The sequence below is a fragment of the Callospermophilus lateralis genome, chromosome 5, assembly GCF_048772815.1.
Source record: "Callospermophilus lateralis isolate mCalLat2 chromosome 5, mCalLat2.hap1, whole genome shotgun sequence".
Classification (NCBI taxonomy): domain Eukaryota; kingdom Metazoa; phylum Chordata; class Mammalia; order Rodentia; family Sciuridae; genus Callospermophilus; species Callospermophilus lateralis.
The window spans coordinates 142931844-142950824 of record NC_135309.1 but is presented as its reverse complement, the minus strand read 5'-3'; the positions used below and the strand labels follow the sequence as shown (position 1 = coordinate 142950824).

Sequence of the window (18981 nt, the reverse complement as noted above, 5' to 3'; positions counted from 1 at the left end):
ATATTGATGAGTTGTTAATAGTGATAAAAAGTTAGAAAAGTGCTGATACAGTTATATTATAATGGATATCACTAATGCCTTGGCTTTTCAAAAGCTAAATACTGACTCTGTGAAGTAGGTTTTTTAAACATCTGAAATTCCTTTGCAACCAAGGAAAATTTTGCATTTGAAAAGATCACAAACCTAAGGGATTAACATAGATAAATTGAAAGTACCAATATTAAAGGGGAACCCTGTGGACAAAAAGGAAGCATGAAGTAAGGAAAAACTCAGGTGCAAATATCAGAAAAATTCTCCCTGAAAGGAGAGACTACTGCTGCTCTAGCCAGACTGGGCAAAACCCTAGTGGAAATGGCTGGAACCTCCTTACAGATACTCTGTAATAGTTTATAAGTTAATAATTCATGACCCGATTAATCTCTCTTGGCATGCTTGTTCATCTGAAAAAGATTTATTAGAAAAAAATTCCCCTTGAGCTGACAGGGAGGCTCTTGTCACTAACAGGACAGAAACTACATTGTAGTGTCCATAGATAAAACACTGACTAGGGCAATGCCAGAGTGACTCATTTAAGAAAATATGAAATCAACATCCAGGTTTACAGTACAAACTAGGAGCTGATCTCATGGAAATCTGTATGCAAATAAGTCATTACAATGAATGGATTTCACAGGACTGAACGAGGCCCCGTGCTTTAAGCCTCTTCAACATGTCTCCAGATTACACTTCCAGTCTTATCTCCTACTACCCTGCTCTGTGCTGATGACTGTCGAAGGAAAGGATTTGTCCTCTTCCCCCTCCTTTCTGGACTGGGACACACAGATGTCACATGCAGTTTTTCCCACCTTCGCCTGCCCCCTTGCCTCCCACCCCCAGATTCTATGGCCTCTTTTCTCCTAATCCCTCTGACGAGCTCTGCTGCCCTGAATCATTGTTGCTGTCAGATTATCTTGGCTCTTTCAAATGGTTGAGGAATAAAAACAGTTGCCAAAACTTCTCTAATACATTTTCCCCCATTGTCCCTAAAATCTCTCTTTCAAATCCTGCCAGAGTCCTGGCGCCCCTTCATCTGTGTCTTCTGATGTTCCCCCCCTCACAGCGCCACCACCTGGACTGATCCTGTCTTTGGCCTGGTGAGCAGCTGATGGTGTCCACTGCTCTGTGTACCTGTGGGCAGCCTCCCCTGGGACCACGCATTCCTGGGGAGTTTCCTGCCTGAATCCATTCAAGCAGGTCTCTCTCTGAGAGGGAAATAGGCGAGAAGGATTCAGATGAAAATGATGAGAATGAGCCCGGTATTAAAGATGATGAGGGTAATAAGGGTGGCAGCCACCACGAGGCAAGGGCGCAGTTGCCACACTTAGAATGGCAGTGCCACATGCATACTCTTGACTCAATCTGTCAACCAGGCTTGGCCCTTGGAAGCCTCTCAAAGTGTATATTATAACCCTCACTTGACAGAGAAGAAACTGAGGCCCAGAGAAGTCGCTTGTCCCAGGTCATTTGTCACACCAGGAGTGGCATAGCTGGGAACTGAACACAGTTATGTGTATGTGTTTCTCCCTGTTCTGCATTCCCATGTCACAGCCTTGGATGTCCCCGGAAGGACACAGGAAGAGACCGGGGCAGTCCTTCATGACAAATGGTGGCCAGTTCTGGATTTAAAGCTCAGCTGGCGTGCTGCTCATTCCAAATTCACAGTATTGCTACAGTCTATCTGGAATGTCCCCTCATGGCTCCTGTGTTGGAGGCTTGGTCCCCAATGCAGCAATGTCCAGAGGTGGATCTTTGGGGAAATGATTGGATAGGAGGACTCTGACTTCATCAGTAGATTAATCATAGCTGAATGGAAGAAGGAAGTCATTGGGTGTATGTTCTTGGGGAGTACATTTATCCCTGAGCCCTCCTTCTCCCTCCTCTGTTTCCTGACTGCCATGAGGTGTTACTCCATAACACCCTTTCCTTTGGTCATGATGTTCTGCTCACCTCAGGCCCAAAGCCACAGAGCCAGACAACCACGGACTGAAGCCTCTGAAACCATGATCCAAAATAGATCTTTTCTCTCCTAAGTTCCTTTTCTCAGGTATTTTGTCCCAGCAACAAAGCTAACAGTAGCATGAACAGAATTATAAAATCACACACCCGGAAGCGGACACCGCCCCCCCTCACCCCTGCTATATCCCACTCCCTATGTAGATGGATCTAGGAAACCCCAGACAGGGGACAGAATTCTTTCATGATCAGGAAACTCAAGGGTTGGAAGAAGAAATGTCTGCGGTAGGGGTGGGAGTAGGGATGGGGACAGCTCCTTTTCCCTGAGCGACTTTGACTGAGCGACCTTTGGGATTCCCTTAACTTCTCAGGTCCCACCCATAAAATGAAGAATGTGACCAGGTTGGTTTCAAAGGTCCCTGTATTTCCTCAGAGCTCTGTGAGCCTCCCTGGGGGTTGTTTCTAAGGTGTCAGAGAGCTGACCTCAGGGCCTTCCCCACCCAAACACAAACAGGATTTAAATGTTTCTCTCAACCACTCCTCAGGACTGGGGGGTGGAGGGGCAGTTTTGTTGGCTGCTGCCTCCAGGTGAGAACCTGCACTTTCTCCTCATCAGTCTCTGGCTTCACCGGTCTCTTTTCTCACAAATGTTCTAACACCACCTAAGTCTGCAGAGCTGCAAATACAATTGATTTTGTTTACTTTGTTGAAAAAGTGATGTATTTATTCTATGGTCCCATACCTTCCATCTTGCCTGAGAATAGACTCAGCGGAGGCCGGCCAGGGAGGGAGGAGGGAAGGGAGAGAGGTAGCACCAGACTTTGGCTGGTGGCCTGGCTACTGCCCCCTCTATCCATTTGGGTGGTGGAGGACAACGCAGATGGTTTTTGGACCAACACACTATGCATTGCCCTAGATGAATCACATACAATAAAAACACGTATCTGCCCAATCTTTCAAAGTCAGGGTATTATTCTCTTATTTCAGGTGGGGAGTAGAAGTTTGGGGAGGCTCAGAAATCAGCCTTAGGGTGTGAGGCAATTCAAGAGCTGAAGGGTAAGCCTGGAGCTGCCAGGCCTCACAGCTCTTGCTTTGAGAGCCAGGAGGGTTGGAAGAAGCCTGTAATCCCAGAGACTATGGAGGCTAAGGCAGGAGGATCACAAGTTTAAGGCCAGCCTGGGAAGCTTGGTGAGACCTTGTCTCAAAATAAAATAAAAAGGGCCGGGATGTAGCTCAGAGGTAGAGCACCCCTGGGTTCAATTCTCTGTTAACTTTCCCCCCTCCAAAAAAAATAGAAATAAAGAGGAACGTGTAGGGGTAGTCACTTTCCTGCCTCTGCACCTCGTCTCTGTGTCTTCCTTTTTATTCTCCTTCCAGGAAAGAAAAAAAGAAAAGTCATCCCAGATGGCTGTCATGGGTGGGCAGCCAGGATCAACTTCTCCATTAGGCCAGAAAATACAGTGCCAGAGGCCCATGACACTTTCAGGGACCCACAGGAATGTTTTAATTACTTTTAAATGCAGAAAAAAATTGAACATAATCTCAACAAATAGATTTACATGAACCCGGACTGTACCTGTATACCAACACACGCATAAAATATAATTCTTATTTTTTGGTGGAAGAAATGCCCATCAGGGCAAAAGTGCCTGAGACCCATGAAAGTCATCCTGTGTCTCCTGCACTTGGCCTCCGCTTTCAGCATTCAGGGCACAGGCCAGTGACTCTAAGGAAATGCCCAGGAAGTAGAGAATACAGAATCTATTTGTTTGAAGAGCTGAAATTCCATCCCATTTGTTCTTGACTAGTTGAGATGCAAATTTGATATTAGATAAATGGCTCTTTGTCCCTTTTTCTGGTTGGCTGAGGGTGGGGAAGATGGACCATCAGGGGTGTTCCACACTGAAGGGGTCACCTGAAATCCTACAGAAATAAATGAACCAAACAAATTTACATTTTGGTGGAGACACACAGCAATGTTGACATTCACTTTGTTATGACTCAAATAAAAATATTTACGTGGGCAGCCAGGCTTAATGGCGCTGTTATGCCAGGAGCATGCATCATCTAAGGAAAAACAATTTGGAGGTTAAGGAATAAAAGTGCTCATTCCGTTAATGGCATTATCTCCCCACTCCCGAGGCGGAAAGCTCACCTTCGGGCAGGCCTCAGCAGGCAGAGTTGCCACTTACCTGACAGACGACTCTTGAGCTTCAGTTTACTGTTGCCCTGTTTGGGACTTTCCAGGCTCCCCTTGGAATCCTCAGGGCCGCACACATCTTGGTGTTCATCTGACTCAGGCATCTGAAATACAGAGGACCAGAGCTGGTGGGAGAGCCTAGTCCTGGAACCACTTAGGCTACCCCTCCAAGAAGTTATCTCAATAGAGTTCAAGGAGCAGGTATCATGTGAGAAAAAAACTTGAGAGGAGCAAAGCACTTGATAACCTGCAGATAACCTGCAGCCTGACAGCAGCATCTGCTGGGAAGTCTTTCCTCAGCACACAGGGAGGTTAGTCCTTGGACTATTCTGTCTCTCATTCTAGATTAGAGGAAACTGTAGGTCAAGGTCACCCAGGGTAGTCAATGGCAAAAACAAAATCATAGCCTGGTCTCTTGGCTTGTGGGTCAGTGCTTTCCTACAACGCAAGCTGCAACAAATATGAAACCGGAAGTTAAAACCCAATTCTCAGGTTCCTAGGTAACAGAGGTCCACTTTATGCTTTGAATACAGCCCTTGCAGCTCGGCCACCGCAACTGATTTTTATTTAATTATTTATTTAAACTTATCTTTTTTTTTTAATATTTATTTTTTGATTGTGGTTGGACACAATACCTTTATTTCACTTATTCATTTTCATGTAGTGCCCAGGGCCTCGTGCATGCAAGGCGAGGGCTCCATCACTGAGCCACAACCCCAGCCCTGCAACTGAGTTTTAAAATGGACGTGTTTCTTTTCCTTTTCTCTCCCTATTCCTAATCTCAGGGGAAACAGATTACCTTACTTCCCCATCCTAGGCAGAGTTATCTGTCCCTGAGCACACACCCACCGTGGGAATGAAATAATCCAGACTTTGGGGATGGCATCAGAAGATCTCAGAAATGACAATATCCCAAATTAACAAGTGAATTACAATTCCAACACAGAACCCGGGGAATGTAGCCTTTGAGTCACCTCTTTAAAAGCCCCTTTTTGCTGCTGTTGGGAAGAATCACAGCTTTTGGGATAGGAGTCCCCTGTATTTCTCCTTTGCTAGCAAAGCAATAAACCTTCTTTTTCCCCAAACCGAGTCCTCATTTTTGGATTGGCACTGGGGATAAGAACCGAGTTTTCAGCTGGCAACATCTAAAATATAGCAAAACTTTGATTTTGTAGCAGTCAAAAACACTACAGGCATGCATAGCTTAATGATGGGAATTTTGTCATTGTAAGGACATCATGGAATGTTGTTGTTGTTTTTTTTTTTTTTTTTTTTGGTACTGGGGATTGAACCCAGGGGCTCTTTACCACTGAGCTACATCCCAAGTCCTTTTTATTTTGAAGCAGGATCTCCCTAAATTGCTAAGAGCTTGCTAACCCCCTGAGGCTAGTCTTCAATTTAATAATCCTCTTGCCTCAGCCTCCTGATTCACTGGGATTACAGGTGTGCCCCACCATTCCTGGCTACAGAGGGTACTAGCACAAAGCTAGATGGTCTAGTCAACCACTCTGAGTGGCCTCCTGATACAACTGAATGTAAACAAGAGATGGCGAGGCTGCTGCCAGCACCACACGGCAGGTTGTCTTAAGGTAAACTTCTAGTAAGTAGGAGTAGACTCTAAAATAATGCTAAAAAGCATAGTAAATGTAATAAACCAGAGGGCTGGGGTTGTGGCTCAGTGGCAGAGCGCTTGCCTAGTATGTGTGAGGCACTGGGTTGGATCCTCAGCATCACAGACAATAAATAAAATAAAGTTAAAAAAAATATATAAACCAGTAACATAACTATGTCTACTGTCAAATATCATGTGCTGTACATAATGGCATATGCCATATTTTTACATGACTGATGGCCCAGGCTTATGTATTCCAGCAGTCCTGGGAGCACACAATGCATTGCCTGATGACATCACTAGGCAATAGGAACCTTTCAGTTCCACAGTAATCTCACGGGACCACAGTCACATGTGCAGTCTGTCACTCACTGAAGTGTGCGTCACCTGACTACATACCTCCAGTCACTGATGTTCCATGCCCTACACTCCCATGCCCTGATTTAACACCTCCCAGAAACAAGCACCACCCAGGTTATGTGCAGGACTCGGCCCACATCTGTAAGCCGTGTGTGCAGAACTGGATCCTGAGAGTGATGTGGGAAGGGTGCTCCCAAGGTTCATGGGGCTCTCCATCCTAGAAAAACCAAAAATGCTAAAAAGTACAATTACAAGATGGAGGGAAGGAAATTTGTGTGTTTGGTTTGTTAAAAACGTGGAGTGGGTAATTTATACATAACAAACTTATGAGATACATGAAACAATAAACTCCTTATTTGAAAAGTTATTTTTCTTTGAGGTTCTGGAGAAAAAGCCTAATAATAAAGTAGATAAGATTCATACGAAGGAACATGTACATGTTTTAAAATGCATATATGATATTCTTTGACAATGAAAAATCATGTAATAATAATGCAAAAAAGCCCTACCTGATTTAAACAGGCAATGTATTATATCCTGTATCTCAAAATCAGTGTATAAAAATATATGAAGTAGAGGATATTATTTATATAGGTTTATATATAATAATATCTGAAAAAGTTCCTCTTTTTTCTTAAGCTCAAGTATGTTTCTGGATAAGGAAGAGGAATACAAGGTCTGAGACGGAAGAGATATAAGCAAAGTTGAATAAATAGGAAGGGAAATAAATTAATCCTGATATACAAAACAAAGATAACAAATTTAGCACATTCATATTACAATACAAGGGGCTAGCAGGTAGTTGTCTAGGTTTAAATCTGAAGAAAAGGCAAAGCCAATGTGGTAACACACACCTATAATTCCAGCAACTGGGGAGGCCAAGGCAGGAGGATCGCAAGCGTCAGGCCAGCCTCAGCAACTAATGTGGTCCTAAGCAACTAAGTGAGACCCTGTCTCAAAATACAAAATGAGGGGCTGGGGTTGTAGCTCAGTGATAGTGCAACTGTCTAGCATGTGTGAGGCACTGGGTTCGATCCTCAGCCCTACATAAAAATAAATAAATAAAACAGAGGTATTGTGTCCATCTATACTAAAATACAAACAAACAAACAAACAAATAAAATAATGAAAAGGGTTTGTGCTGTAGCTCAGAGGTAAAGCATCCCTGGATTCGATCTTCAGTATGAGGGGTGGGGACAGGGGCAGGGGAGACAATGGAATCTCGAGGACAATTTTAGACACTTTTTTAGAGGGATGATTTTTCCAACCTTGAATCCTGACACTGATGCAAACAGTGAAAAAGAAGCATTTTGAGATATGCCAGAGATCAGAGCCTCATGGGACAGGAGAGGAACAAATAGGAATAGTCCAGAGAGGACTCCCAGGGCTTCTCCTCTGTGTGGCTGAAAGACTTTATGGAAAGAACCTGAACCCAGCTACAAACAGCAATTACTGGACACTGGCTGTTTTTCTCCCTCCTCCTTCTGGTTACACCACCTGACCCAGGCGCCGGCCTTTAGAGACAGGCTCTCCCCTGACTGCAGGTCACTCCCTCCTTTGGTGCCCATTAAGTGAGCAGTTTGCTACGCGGTGCTGCCTGAGCTCTCTTGTCCAGGGAAGAAAACTGCCCCTGCCTCCTGCTTCTGATCTCCTCAAGTGTCCGCCTTCTTCCCCTCCATCTCCCCAAAGAACCCCCAGTTTTCACAGGATGAGTGGATTCTGCAGATGACGTAAGCACTCTTGAGTACCCAGGGAGAGAGGTAAGTGGCCGACCAGGGCCTCTTACACCATACAGACAAGGCAGCGGGTTAATTCTCCAGCTCATATATTACCAGGATGTTTCCCCCTCACCCCGGAGATGCGTTTTAACTAAACGAGTTATGTGGATTGTTAATACCAAACACGCATTTAGTTCACTCCACTTGTTTTTCCATTTAATTTTCATAGCAGATATATATCCCATGGTAAACAGTATCACCTCCATTTGACAGATGAGGAAATAAAAGCAAGACCCTTAAGTTAGATTCTTCTGCTCATGACATACATTTGGGATCTAAGAGATTGTTCATGAAGAAAGAAAGAGTACAGAAAAAGTGGTGTTGAGTTGTACAAGAGGTTACATGTACTGTGTCAAATCTGAAGTCCATAAGACACAAACAAAAAAACTGTAAACTCTTCTTTAGTACTAGAAATCAAGGGCAGGCATTTAAAAGTCAGGGAATCAGAGCCTTAAAGAACAAGGCTGCGCACACCTGTAATCTCAGCAGCTCTGGAGGCTGAGACAGGAGGATCTTGAGTTCAAAGCCAGCCTCAGCAATGGACAGGTGCTAAGCAACTCAGTGACACCCTGTCTCTAAATAAAATACAAAATAGGGCTGGGGATGTGGCTCAGTGGTTGAGTGTCCCTGAGTTCAATCCCTGGTTAAAAACCAAACAAAAAAAACAATGCTTTTTTTTCTCTTAATCCCTCAATGAAAGAATGAAATGAGATTTAGTTTCCGTGTTCTATAAGAAGGCAGTAAGATTTAAAAAAATTTTTTTTTAGTTGTAGATGGATACAATATCTTTATTTTTATTTATTTACTTTTTTGTGGTGCTGAAGATCAAACCCAGGGCCTCACACATGCTGTAAGTGTAAAATTTCTAAGCTGTTTCTAAGCCGCAAAGCCTGAGTTAAAGTGTAAAAGACCGGTCATTGTAAAGTTTCCAAGCTGCAGGGCCTGAGTTAAAAAGTAAAAGACCAGGTATTGTTAAATTCCTCTGCTACCCCCAAAACCTGTAATTCCTGTAGCTGTTAAGACAATACCCGAAATGCTCAGTAAATATTCCCACTGACTCCCTGGTTGTCTAATAACCTGGGATCCTGTGTAGCCTGGCACGTAGGCATCGCAGGACCTAAACCAATCAGTTTGAATGTGTATCCCGCTTAGGAGTGACCAATCACCCCTGCCCATTCTGTTCCTGCCAATGAATGTACTAATCATGTCTCAGAGTTGTTGTTCAATTTTCCCGTGCCTCATGATGATTTGTTCTGATGTATGCAAAGCCCCCGCCCTCCCCCAAAAGTGTTCTTAAGCACTGCTTGACCTCTGCTCTGGGCTCTGGGCTGCTCTCCTTTCTTGAGTGGGCACGGAGCCCCAGCATGCTGGAATCTCAATAAACCCCCTCCTGCTTATTGCATAAAGTCAGTCTCTTGGTGGTTTCTTCCTCCGACGCTTTGCCGGACCCTTACAATGCGAGGCAAGCACTCTACCACTGAGCTACAACCTCAGCCCAGTAATGAGAGTTTTTTTTTTAACGCCAGAGACATTTTATGCTAATAACAGTGCATATTATTACCCAATCTTGTGGGTAGAACCAATAAGAATGGATTTAGAGACATCTCAAAATATTATAAATGGTGAGCTCAGAGTAGGAGTGAATTCTACTTCAGAACCTACTGAAAGTGTTGGCAAAACTTTTTGAATCTATTTTGTGTTTCCATAACACAATACCAGGGTATAGATAATTTATAAAGAAAAGAAGCGTATTTCTCACAGTTTTTCAGCCTGGGAAGTCCAATATCAAAGTGCCAGCAACTGGCTAGGACCTTCTTGCTGTGTCCTTGCAGAAGGACAGGGAGCAACAAGAGGCCAAACTCACCTTTACAATAAGCCTGCTCTTGCAATAAATAATCTTCTCCCACAATAATGACATTAATCTGCCGCAGTCTGTCTGGGCACAAATAACCGAGCTGCCACAAAGCCTTGTAGGTTCAAACAGCAACACTTTATTCCCCAACTCTCACCGGCACTGCACACACACTACTGGGGAACACACTCCTTCCACCTGGCTCTGCGTGCCCAATCTCCCGAGACCCCCCCCTTCCAGAACTGCCCGGGAACTCCAAAGTAGCGCCTATTCCCCCGGAGAAGGGTCCATATACAACTCAATCAATCCAGCATCACAGCAATTATATACAGCTTAACTCAAATCATCATCTCAATGGTTCGCTGGTGTCACCTTTCAACCATTCCCTCTGGCAATATGCCAGGCATCATTCTGACTTGGCTGTGGCTCTCAACGTTAATCCATTCATGAGGGCTCTAGTCATCTCTTCTTAGGTCCCACCTCCCAACTCTGTTGACCGGGGATTAGATTTCCAACACATGAACTTATTCAAACCACAGCAATAGAATTCTGAATTTAAATGGGACTATTTCCTCCTGTAACAGAAAATGGTTTGTCATGATGTTAGATGGATTGTAACTCAGTGAACAGGAAGTGGCTACCTAGCCACATTATTTCCAGTTTAAAGCAGGAAGTAGCAGCGTACAAAGTATAATTTTGATTACAATGAACCTTTCCTTAGTCTTCTGACTATTGTCAGAAGGGATTCTAACAGAATCCCTTTGCTGTGTGAATTTTGCCCTGATATACAGAACAAATCAAACTGTTCTGAAAATATCATTTTAGTGTTCTAAAATGAAATTTGCAGAAATTTCTCTTGGAAGACTTTCAGTTCAGTGAAACAGTTGATATAATGTATTATTCATGAGCAGTTTCTAATCCACATGTTAGAAAACAATGCCATTAGATTTTTGCAATCTAATAATATTTGCCAATTTCCATGGAGTCCCTCTCTTTCTGTCCTATTCTGTATCTGTAACCTGTGAAACTCTCTCTCAGTGAAGAAACATCTTTAGCTTCTAGCACCTTGGTGGGCAGAATGGTTAAGAGTCCAATTGCCTGAGCACAAATCCTGGTTACACCATTTTATTATCTTCATCTCAAACATAGGTCTGCACTTAAGAATTAAGTGGTAAAGGATTCTGATTAATGGTGATAGATTTCCCTTTTAAAACAATGCTACAAGACAGGGAAGAGAAGGAAGGAGGGAGGAGGTGAGGAAAGGAGGGAGGAAGGAGTAATTCTACAAAGGCAAAAAGAATAGAAGACAATAGCAACAAAATTCTGGAAACCAGTAAGCAATCAGATGGGTGGTAACAGATCTGATTTATGCTGAGTAGGGATTTCTCTAAGTAGGGATTAGAGAAAACTGAATAGAAACCTCGTTTGCATAGAAAGTTTCCCAAAACTCAAGAGTGGCCAACAGAGGACCTCTGGAAGCAGGCACAAAGGTAAGGCTGGAACAATGGTACAAGAAATGGCCAAGAGTTCAAGGTGATTGCAGCAAGCATTTGTAGTAGTCTGATTTTTTTACAGGGAATTATCATCATCATGCTGCTGTCTAGAATATATGTATTCTTTTTTTCTTTAAAGATTTTTTTAAGATGGACACAATATCTTTATTTATTGTATTTATTTTTCTGTGGTGCTGAGGTTTGAGCCCAGTGCCTAACATGTGCGAGGCAAGTACTCTACTGCTGAGCTATAACCCCAACCCCTAGAATATATGTATTCTGAACAGCAATTATGGAAACCTGCCCACTCAGTGTATGGACTACAAGCACATAAGTGTATGCAGGCTGGTGGTGTAACTCATTGGTAGAGCACTTGCCTGGCATGAGCAAGGCCTTGAGTTTGACCTTTAGTGGGAAAGCATGTGTGCTGGGGAGAGGAGAAAGAGAGGAAGGGGAGGAGGAAGAAAAAAGGAGGAGGAGAAACGAAAGGAAGAGGAGGAAGGGGAGGAAGAAGAAGAAGAAGAAAGGAGGAAGAGGGGGAAAAAGAAGAAGGGGGAGGAGGAGGAGGAGGAGAAAGGAAGAGAAATCTAACCAAGGAACAGAGGCAAAAAACAGAGAAAAGAGAGTGGCATCCTAGGCCCAGAAAACAAAGAGAGATGTGATTTAAAAACTGAAGATGGGTCCAGGAGGATCATAAGTCTGAGACTAGCCTCAGCAACTTAGGGAGGCCCAAAGCAATTTAGCAAGACCTTGTCTCAAAATAGAATCATTAAAAAAAGCCTGTTGGGGGGGGGGGGGCGCAGAATAGTGTTGGGAATATGGCTCAGTAGTTAAGTGGCCCTGGATTCAATCCCCAGTACAAAACAAAAAACAAAAACAAAAACCCCTGCAAATGAAATGCTTTAGTAAAAGGCCTTGGGATAGCCATACCAAGAGAGATCAGAAAGTGTACAGGTTTAAAGGTGGGTGGTAAGAAAGAATAAAAAGAACTCCTGAGTAAAACTCACAAGGACACAGTTGTTGTTGTTGCCCTAACAGAAGGGACCTGAGAAATGTATGAAATTAGAAATCCAGAGGGAGTAAACGTGAGAAATAGGGAGGGAGCCAGCCCTGGCTAATTCTGAGCTGGAGGTGATGGTCAAGATGCACTAGAATAATGGAGACTTTCAGGGGACTCATTGATTCCATCTTTTCATATGACAAAATCTAGATTAGTATTTTAGGGGGAAAAAAATTCTGAGTTAGAAAGCAAAGGAACAGAAGGAAAAAATTTAAAGGCATCCAAATCCAGCAAACAGAGCTGTGAAAGAAGGAAAGGAACCAATTTAAGCAGTAGGTGAGAAAGAAATTCAAGGGAATGGAGTCCTCCCCAAAGGAGAGGGATATAAAACCGTAGAGACATCCAATTACTGACCAAGAATATGTGAAGAAAGCAACACTACTCGACCCTTTGCACATTTAAAACCTGAGGAAAGATGAAACTGGAGGAGTTGGTGGCAGAGGTATTATCATCCTCTAATAGTTTATTAGGGGCAGAAGCTGTAGAATCATCAACAGCAGGTCTGGTTCATGAATCTGCAGAGGGTGTTTTCCCAGCTGAGCAAATAAATAGGGGAGGAGAGATGTAGCTTCTTCAGTTTTAGCACTTCTATGCAAGAGGCAGTATAAATGGAAAATATGGTCCAGGATGGTCCAGTACACCAGGAAGCCCTATATTTTTGGGTCAAAGTGTAAAATGCAAACCAAGAAGCTTTTGAATGCACTAAAATTGCTTTAAGTAGGACCAGTTTGATCTCCCTCAACCCCAATTGGGAGAAGATTCCTTGCCAGTTGAATTTAAGTTCATGGTTATGCACTCTTGACAATAATCACAGAATGACTGGCATCTTCAAGAGAAGTCAAGAATATTTTCATCATCTGTCTTTCTTTACTTGATGTTACTGAATTTCTCGGCTATAGCCAATTGGGAGACAACTCTCCACAGGTCTTGTGCATTTCTACATGGCTTGTGGATGGAGGCACAGGCTGTTTTTACCAAGGTATCAATCTCTCAAGGATGTACCTAGTGTGAACAGCCTTGAAAGCTAGAGATAGAGTACGAGGAGGAAGGTGTGGGTTTGTTTGCTCTCTGGTATAAGAAATCTCTCTTTCCCTCCAAAGTAAACCCTAGTTAGGCTTGTGTCTAGTCCATCATGAAGGATTGAAGTTGCTTATCCTCAGGACTCTTTGCCTGTGAGCAAGTCCACTGCATGTGTCTCTACCTGAGTTTTCTGCATTACAGCTGCAGGATTTGGAATAGGCTGTGATGTGAAGGTGGAACTTTAAATTGGGATTTGATCCTAAACTAGATAGAGAAAGCCAAAATCCAGTTGCTGCACCATGAGTAATAAAGTCATTTGTCTTAAACGCAGGAATCTCATCTTCTGCCAAGAAGACTCTTTAAAACTATAGTGTAAAATCTCCCATTTTTTTTTTTTTTTAACCTGGGACAACTATCTTGGGGTTGGGATTTGGCTCATTTTTCTAAATGTCATGGGTGTGGGGCCAATGTTTTCACATCATTGTGTGTTGACTTACTCTTTGTTCATCTACAAGTCACTGAGATATTTGCTGTTGAATGAGTTCCATGTTATTGGAGCTGAAGAAACCATATTTGTTCCAGGAAAAAATAGCTCAGGTTACAGACACTGAAAAATACAATCTCTTTCCAGCAATCAGCATCAAAAATCTCATTAGCTTAGATGGAGAAAAATAAGATACAGGAGAGATCAAAGGAGGTTATTAAATGCTTTTTTAACTCACAAAGTCAAGGAAATTTAAGTTTGGATGCTAATTGCTTTAGATTTTAACATGTTTGGATCATGACTTGCAAGAAGATATAAATTTGTTGGCATTTGCTTGATTATCATTGTGGTGGCATTTTATTTCATTTGCAGAACTTCTGAAAAGCTGCACTTTTGTATAAGAAAAATCATAGGGACCAGAGTTTTAGCTTCTGGAAAAATTTCGTCTTCTGGGAGTGGGGAGCAAGCCATTTCCCAGGCCACTTGGGTTCAAGCTAAAGACTTCTACTTAGGAATGTCCTCTAACTGCTGTTAAAAGCATTTGTGAGAGCTCCTTGAACACACTGTGACTAATCTGATGTTTAACTTCTGAGCATCATCTGTCTTTCTCAGCTAGTTCTTGAGGCCTTACAAACAAACCAGGTGAAGCATGGCCTTTCTCTCTACCTCATCCCATTGTGCAAGCATATCTAGTTCCAGGGAAAACTTCAGGAGGACTGGTGGTACCCAGGTCACACCACATTTTTATGGTTCCCAGCATTTGTTTTTTTTTTTTTTTTTTTTTTTAAAAAAATGCAGATGTGACAGAAGACATCTCAGTTCTGAATCCCAGGAAGCTTGACTGGCTTTTCTCCCATCAGTGTCCACAGGACCATGGAGCCTGGTGATTTCCCTTTCATGCTTCAGCCACACTAAGATTATTTTTAGGCTGCCAAAGGAAGCTCATTTTCCAAATCTCTGGGGCAGATGTTCGAGTGACCAAAAGAGAACCAGATGGCCATCCGAGAGGCCAGGGCTGGAAATGAATAAGCATTCAGAAAGAAGGAATCAGAACAACAATAAATCAGCACGAAGTGGCCAGAAGCCTGCAAGCTGCCTGGAGAAATTAAAACCGTGAACCTACTGCTATGCCAGACCCACTGCTCTCCCGCAAAGACAGTAACTCAGGACTAAAGAGGGGAACAGTAAAACTGGAAAGTAAAACTCACCAGCCCCCAGCATGCCCTGGTACATGAAGAGTGTAAAACATGTGCACTCTTCCCCGTCAGATGCAGCTGGGGGAAGAGCCACAGCTGACGCTGTAGCTTTGCAAATGAGATAATACTGCCCTTGTTCTATCTGAGCCTGTTCCCAGTCTCTTCCCTTTCATCATCCCCCTAACGCTGAATGGGCTTAATGGACTTTGTTGGCGATTATTTGGATGATTTTTATGCATACAAATTAAACAGATCTCTTGGTTGCTCAGAAAGTTGAGGTACCCTGTCTCTAAATAAAATACAAAATAGTGCTGGGCATGTGGCTCAGTGGTTGAGTGCCCCTGAGTTCAATCTCTGGTGCCTGCCCCCCACCCCCCCCCAAAAAAAAAAAAAAAAGAAAGCTGAGGTAAAGACAGCCATGCATGGTGCACACACCTCTAATCCCACGACTTGCTAGGCTGAGGCAGGAAGAGGGCAAGTTTGAGGCTGGCCTGGGCAACTTAACCAAATTCTATCTCCAAGTAAAAAATAAAAAGAATCTGGGATATAGCTCAGTGGTACAGTGCCCCTGGGTTCAATCTCCAGTGTGTAAAAGAAAAAAAGAAAAAGAAAAAGAAAGAAAGAATGAAAAAAAGAAATTCAAGGTAAAGAAGTCACCTTAAAGATATCAGTCATTGTGCCCTGTTTGACCATCTCATGGTGAGTTTGTGTCACTTTCCTAAAGAGAGGAGAGTGTCCTTCAGGGACTCTCAGTTCTTTGAATGTGGATGACAGGAGGAATCTGCATACATTCTCCTGGTTGTAGATTTCAAAATGAGGTAAGGCAAGGACAGACAGTCTATGAAGTAGGGCTCCCTCATTCTTGCCATGTCCCTGTGACCTAATAGGTGAAGATATGGTGGGGTCTGACATTCTTCTTTGGGTTTGTGGGCTCACTGAAGGGAAGAAACATAGGTCATTTCTCAGCAGGAGTTACCTGCCACGTTCACTGATACTGACAGATCTCTCAGAGCAGGATTGTGACATGCTTTACCCTAAGTTCCAGAATGATAAAATCAGGTGTGTGTGTGTGTGTGTGTGTGTGTGTGTGTGTGTGTGTGTGTGTAGGAAGACCTTCAGACATATAAGAAATAGAGGTGGAGGGTGGAAAACAGGCACAGATTGGGGATGTAGCTCAGTGGTAGAGTACCTGCCTAACATGCGAAGGCTCTGGGTTTCATTCCTAGCACCAGAAAAAATAAAAAATACAAATACAAATAAATGGCCTCTAAAAGAGGTAAATAAGAGGATTAGCAGGAAAGAAAATACGGGATGAGTTGTCAGAGGTGCCCCGAGACAGTAGCTAATCAAACCCAGTTCTGCAGTAACAGTATTCCATACAAACATATATAAGATATACAAACATATACAACTTTGAGAGAAAGTTTCATACTCTTATGTGGTCTATGATAACAGAAAAAGGTCATCCTAACGGGGCATATCAGAGGCAGTTTTTAGAATAAGAGGAAGGTATCATCGTGGATCAGTTTGGGCTCATTGCTAGGTTCTAAGCAGTACCTTAAAGCTTAAGCCTTCTACTGCCTCTTCTAGATCAGTACAGGAGCAGTTCTGAGTATGTATTGCTGGGTATATATTTCTCTAAGAATCTGATGAAAAACAGGGATGTGCTAAGTGAAGGCCCAGAAGCTAACCCAGATGCACCAAAGATGAGCCAGGGCTCTGCAAACTGCTGCCTAGGGGCCCAAGGGGGCACACCACTTGTTTTTGTAACTGGAACTCAGTCACGCTCACTAGTTTACTAATTGTCATGGCTGCTCTGGAAATGCAAAGGCAGAGTTGAGCAACAGACTCCTGACAGCAAAGCATGAAATGTTTACCATTTGGCCTTCACAGGTGCTGACTCCTCATCCACAGGAATGGTGCAAATTCCAGTCGTAAGTCAAGGCAAAGAAACTGGAGCATTTTTAGAAAACATAACTTAGCAAGTCAGTCAGAAGGAATTGGCAAGTGGGTAAGAAGCTGGAAGGCTTGCTGGTCTACCACAGTATTTCCTCTTTGGACTCATCCAGGTTGCCTGATTTTATCTTTAAAGTTAATTTTAAAATTTTATCCAAAATAAAAAATAAAAAATTAGACTCATTTGAAACAACAAGGATTCTCTTCAATATTCACACTGTGCTAGTGTCATAGGACTACTGAATATCATTGAAGTCAGGTAGCTTTTCTGACATGGTTTGGAAGGAATGGAAAGCATTTGTTTCTTGGAGAGAGAGAAAATGGCTGGGAGGAGAAGGGAAGAGAGGCTGCCTGGGGGCCTGGAACCCTGTAGAAGACGGAGGATGCTGTGGGGACCTCGGTGAGCCAGTGTACAGCAGCTGGAGGGTACTAGGCTCCAGGAAACCTGTGTAGAGGGAGCCAGCAGGAAAGAAGAGGAGGAGAGGACGGGAGGCAGGAAGGCTCAAAAGTAAACAGAAACCTGGTCAAAACATAGTAATGGCCCTGCCTTCAGGGGGAAAAACAAAAGAACAAAACAAAAACATACCCCCCCCCCAAAAAAAAAAAGAAAAAGAAAAAGAAGACAACCCAGAACCTAGCACCCAAATGTTGGGAGAACTTAGCTCCCTCTCTCCTCTGACCACCCACTCCCACTGTTCTCTTTCTTCCTAGCTTCATGGCCCCTCTCCCTCAGCCCCGACTCTGGTTATTTCTCAGTGGGGCTATAGTAGAGGCCTCCACATCCATCTCTGTGCCTCCAACCTGCCTGTTCTCTCTCCACCTCCTTCTCTACCCCACTGCCCAAGTAACCTCACCACAGGAACCCTGAGCCTGTCACAAATAAAAAGCCATCAATGAGTCACCGTCCTCATAAAAGAATCTGTAATTCCTTAGTCTGGAACTAAGAGCACAGGCTGAACATTGGCCCTTTGTTGATCTTTGAACGGGCCTTAAAATTTCCTTTTTGTGGACCACTGTCTGTGTTATGTTTCTGCACTAGAATGTCACTCATTTCTGTGAGTGCTCCTGCAGAAATCCTATGAAATAGTCAAATATTATTGTATCTATTGAGCCCTCCCTGATTTCCAGAAAAAAATGAGATCTCTCTCTTTCCTCCAAATCAATACAGCCTATGGCTCCAAAGGATTTATTATACAGAAGAAGGAAAAAGAAAAAGTCAGAAATAATATTTCATTTTGGAATAACAGATGTTGTTAGAGAGGAAGAGAGTACCCAGCACAAGGCTTTCTAGGTATGTGGATAGAGATGTAGAGCTGGCTGGTGAACAGCACTGAATCATACTGTGGCTGCTTAGGGGGCACCTGCTATAAAGTTCTGTGGTGTAGGTAGGAAGAACATTAGCAAGACTTAGAGATGTCTGCCCTGGGAGCTAAAGAGGAAGGGTGTGTGTGTGACATGCAGACCACCTATTTGTTACTCCTAGCTTAAAAGATATATCCACAAATATTTATTAGGTAAATACATTTGTTCCATCCGCCCATTTATGAAATCAGGAGTTGACTTTCTGATTTTAAGCGCTAACATGCAAGAAACAGACAAAATTGGCAATCAGAGAAGGTAGAAGTGACAGAAGGCTGGAGTAATTAGACAAGTCTCTGAGGGACAGGGGCTTTAAACTCTTGGTAGTCAAGGCATGGAAGGGAAGGTATTTCAAGTGAAGGAATAAAAACAGCAAGGATCATGGCCTTCTTTTTCTGCAAATGTCATCTAGGGAACTAAATCAGTACTTACAAAGCTAGGCAAGCAAAAACAAGCCAACAAACAGCAAACAAAAAGCCAGGCAGGCAAACAGTACCTCCAGGGGGCGGGGATGGGAGAATTCTATTGGTCCTACACAGCTCTGCTTCTCTGAGAAATTTCTGCCCCGGATTCCACAGGGGAACTTGTGACCTCTTGTATTTTGCTTTGTTTTGATTTC

General features: G+C 43.2%; 1 protein-coding gene across 6 annotated transcripts in view; it reads right to left on the bottom strand.

The window, feature by feature from the left end:
- Pdzd2 (PDZ domain containing 2) overlaps positions 1 to 18981 on the bottom strand; it is a 234553-nt gene that overhangs the window by 55085 nt on the left and 160487 nt on the right. For all 6 annotated transcript variants that reach the window (XM_076857333.2, XM_076857334.2, XM_076857335.2 and 3 more), the window contains one exon: positions 4185 to 4296. In XM_076857333.2, the coding sequence (XP_076713448.2) occupies positions 4185 to 4296 (112 nt within the window). The remainder of the gene's footprint in view (positions 1 to 4184; positions 4297 to 18981) is intronic.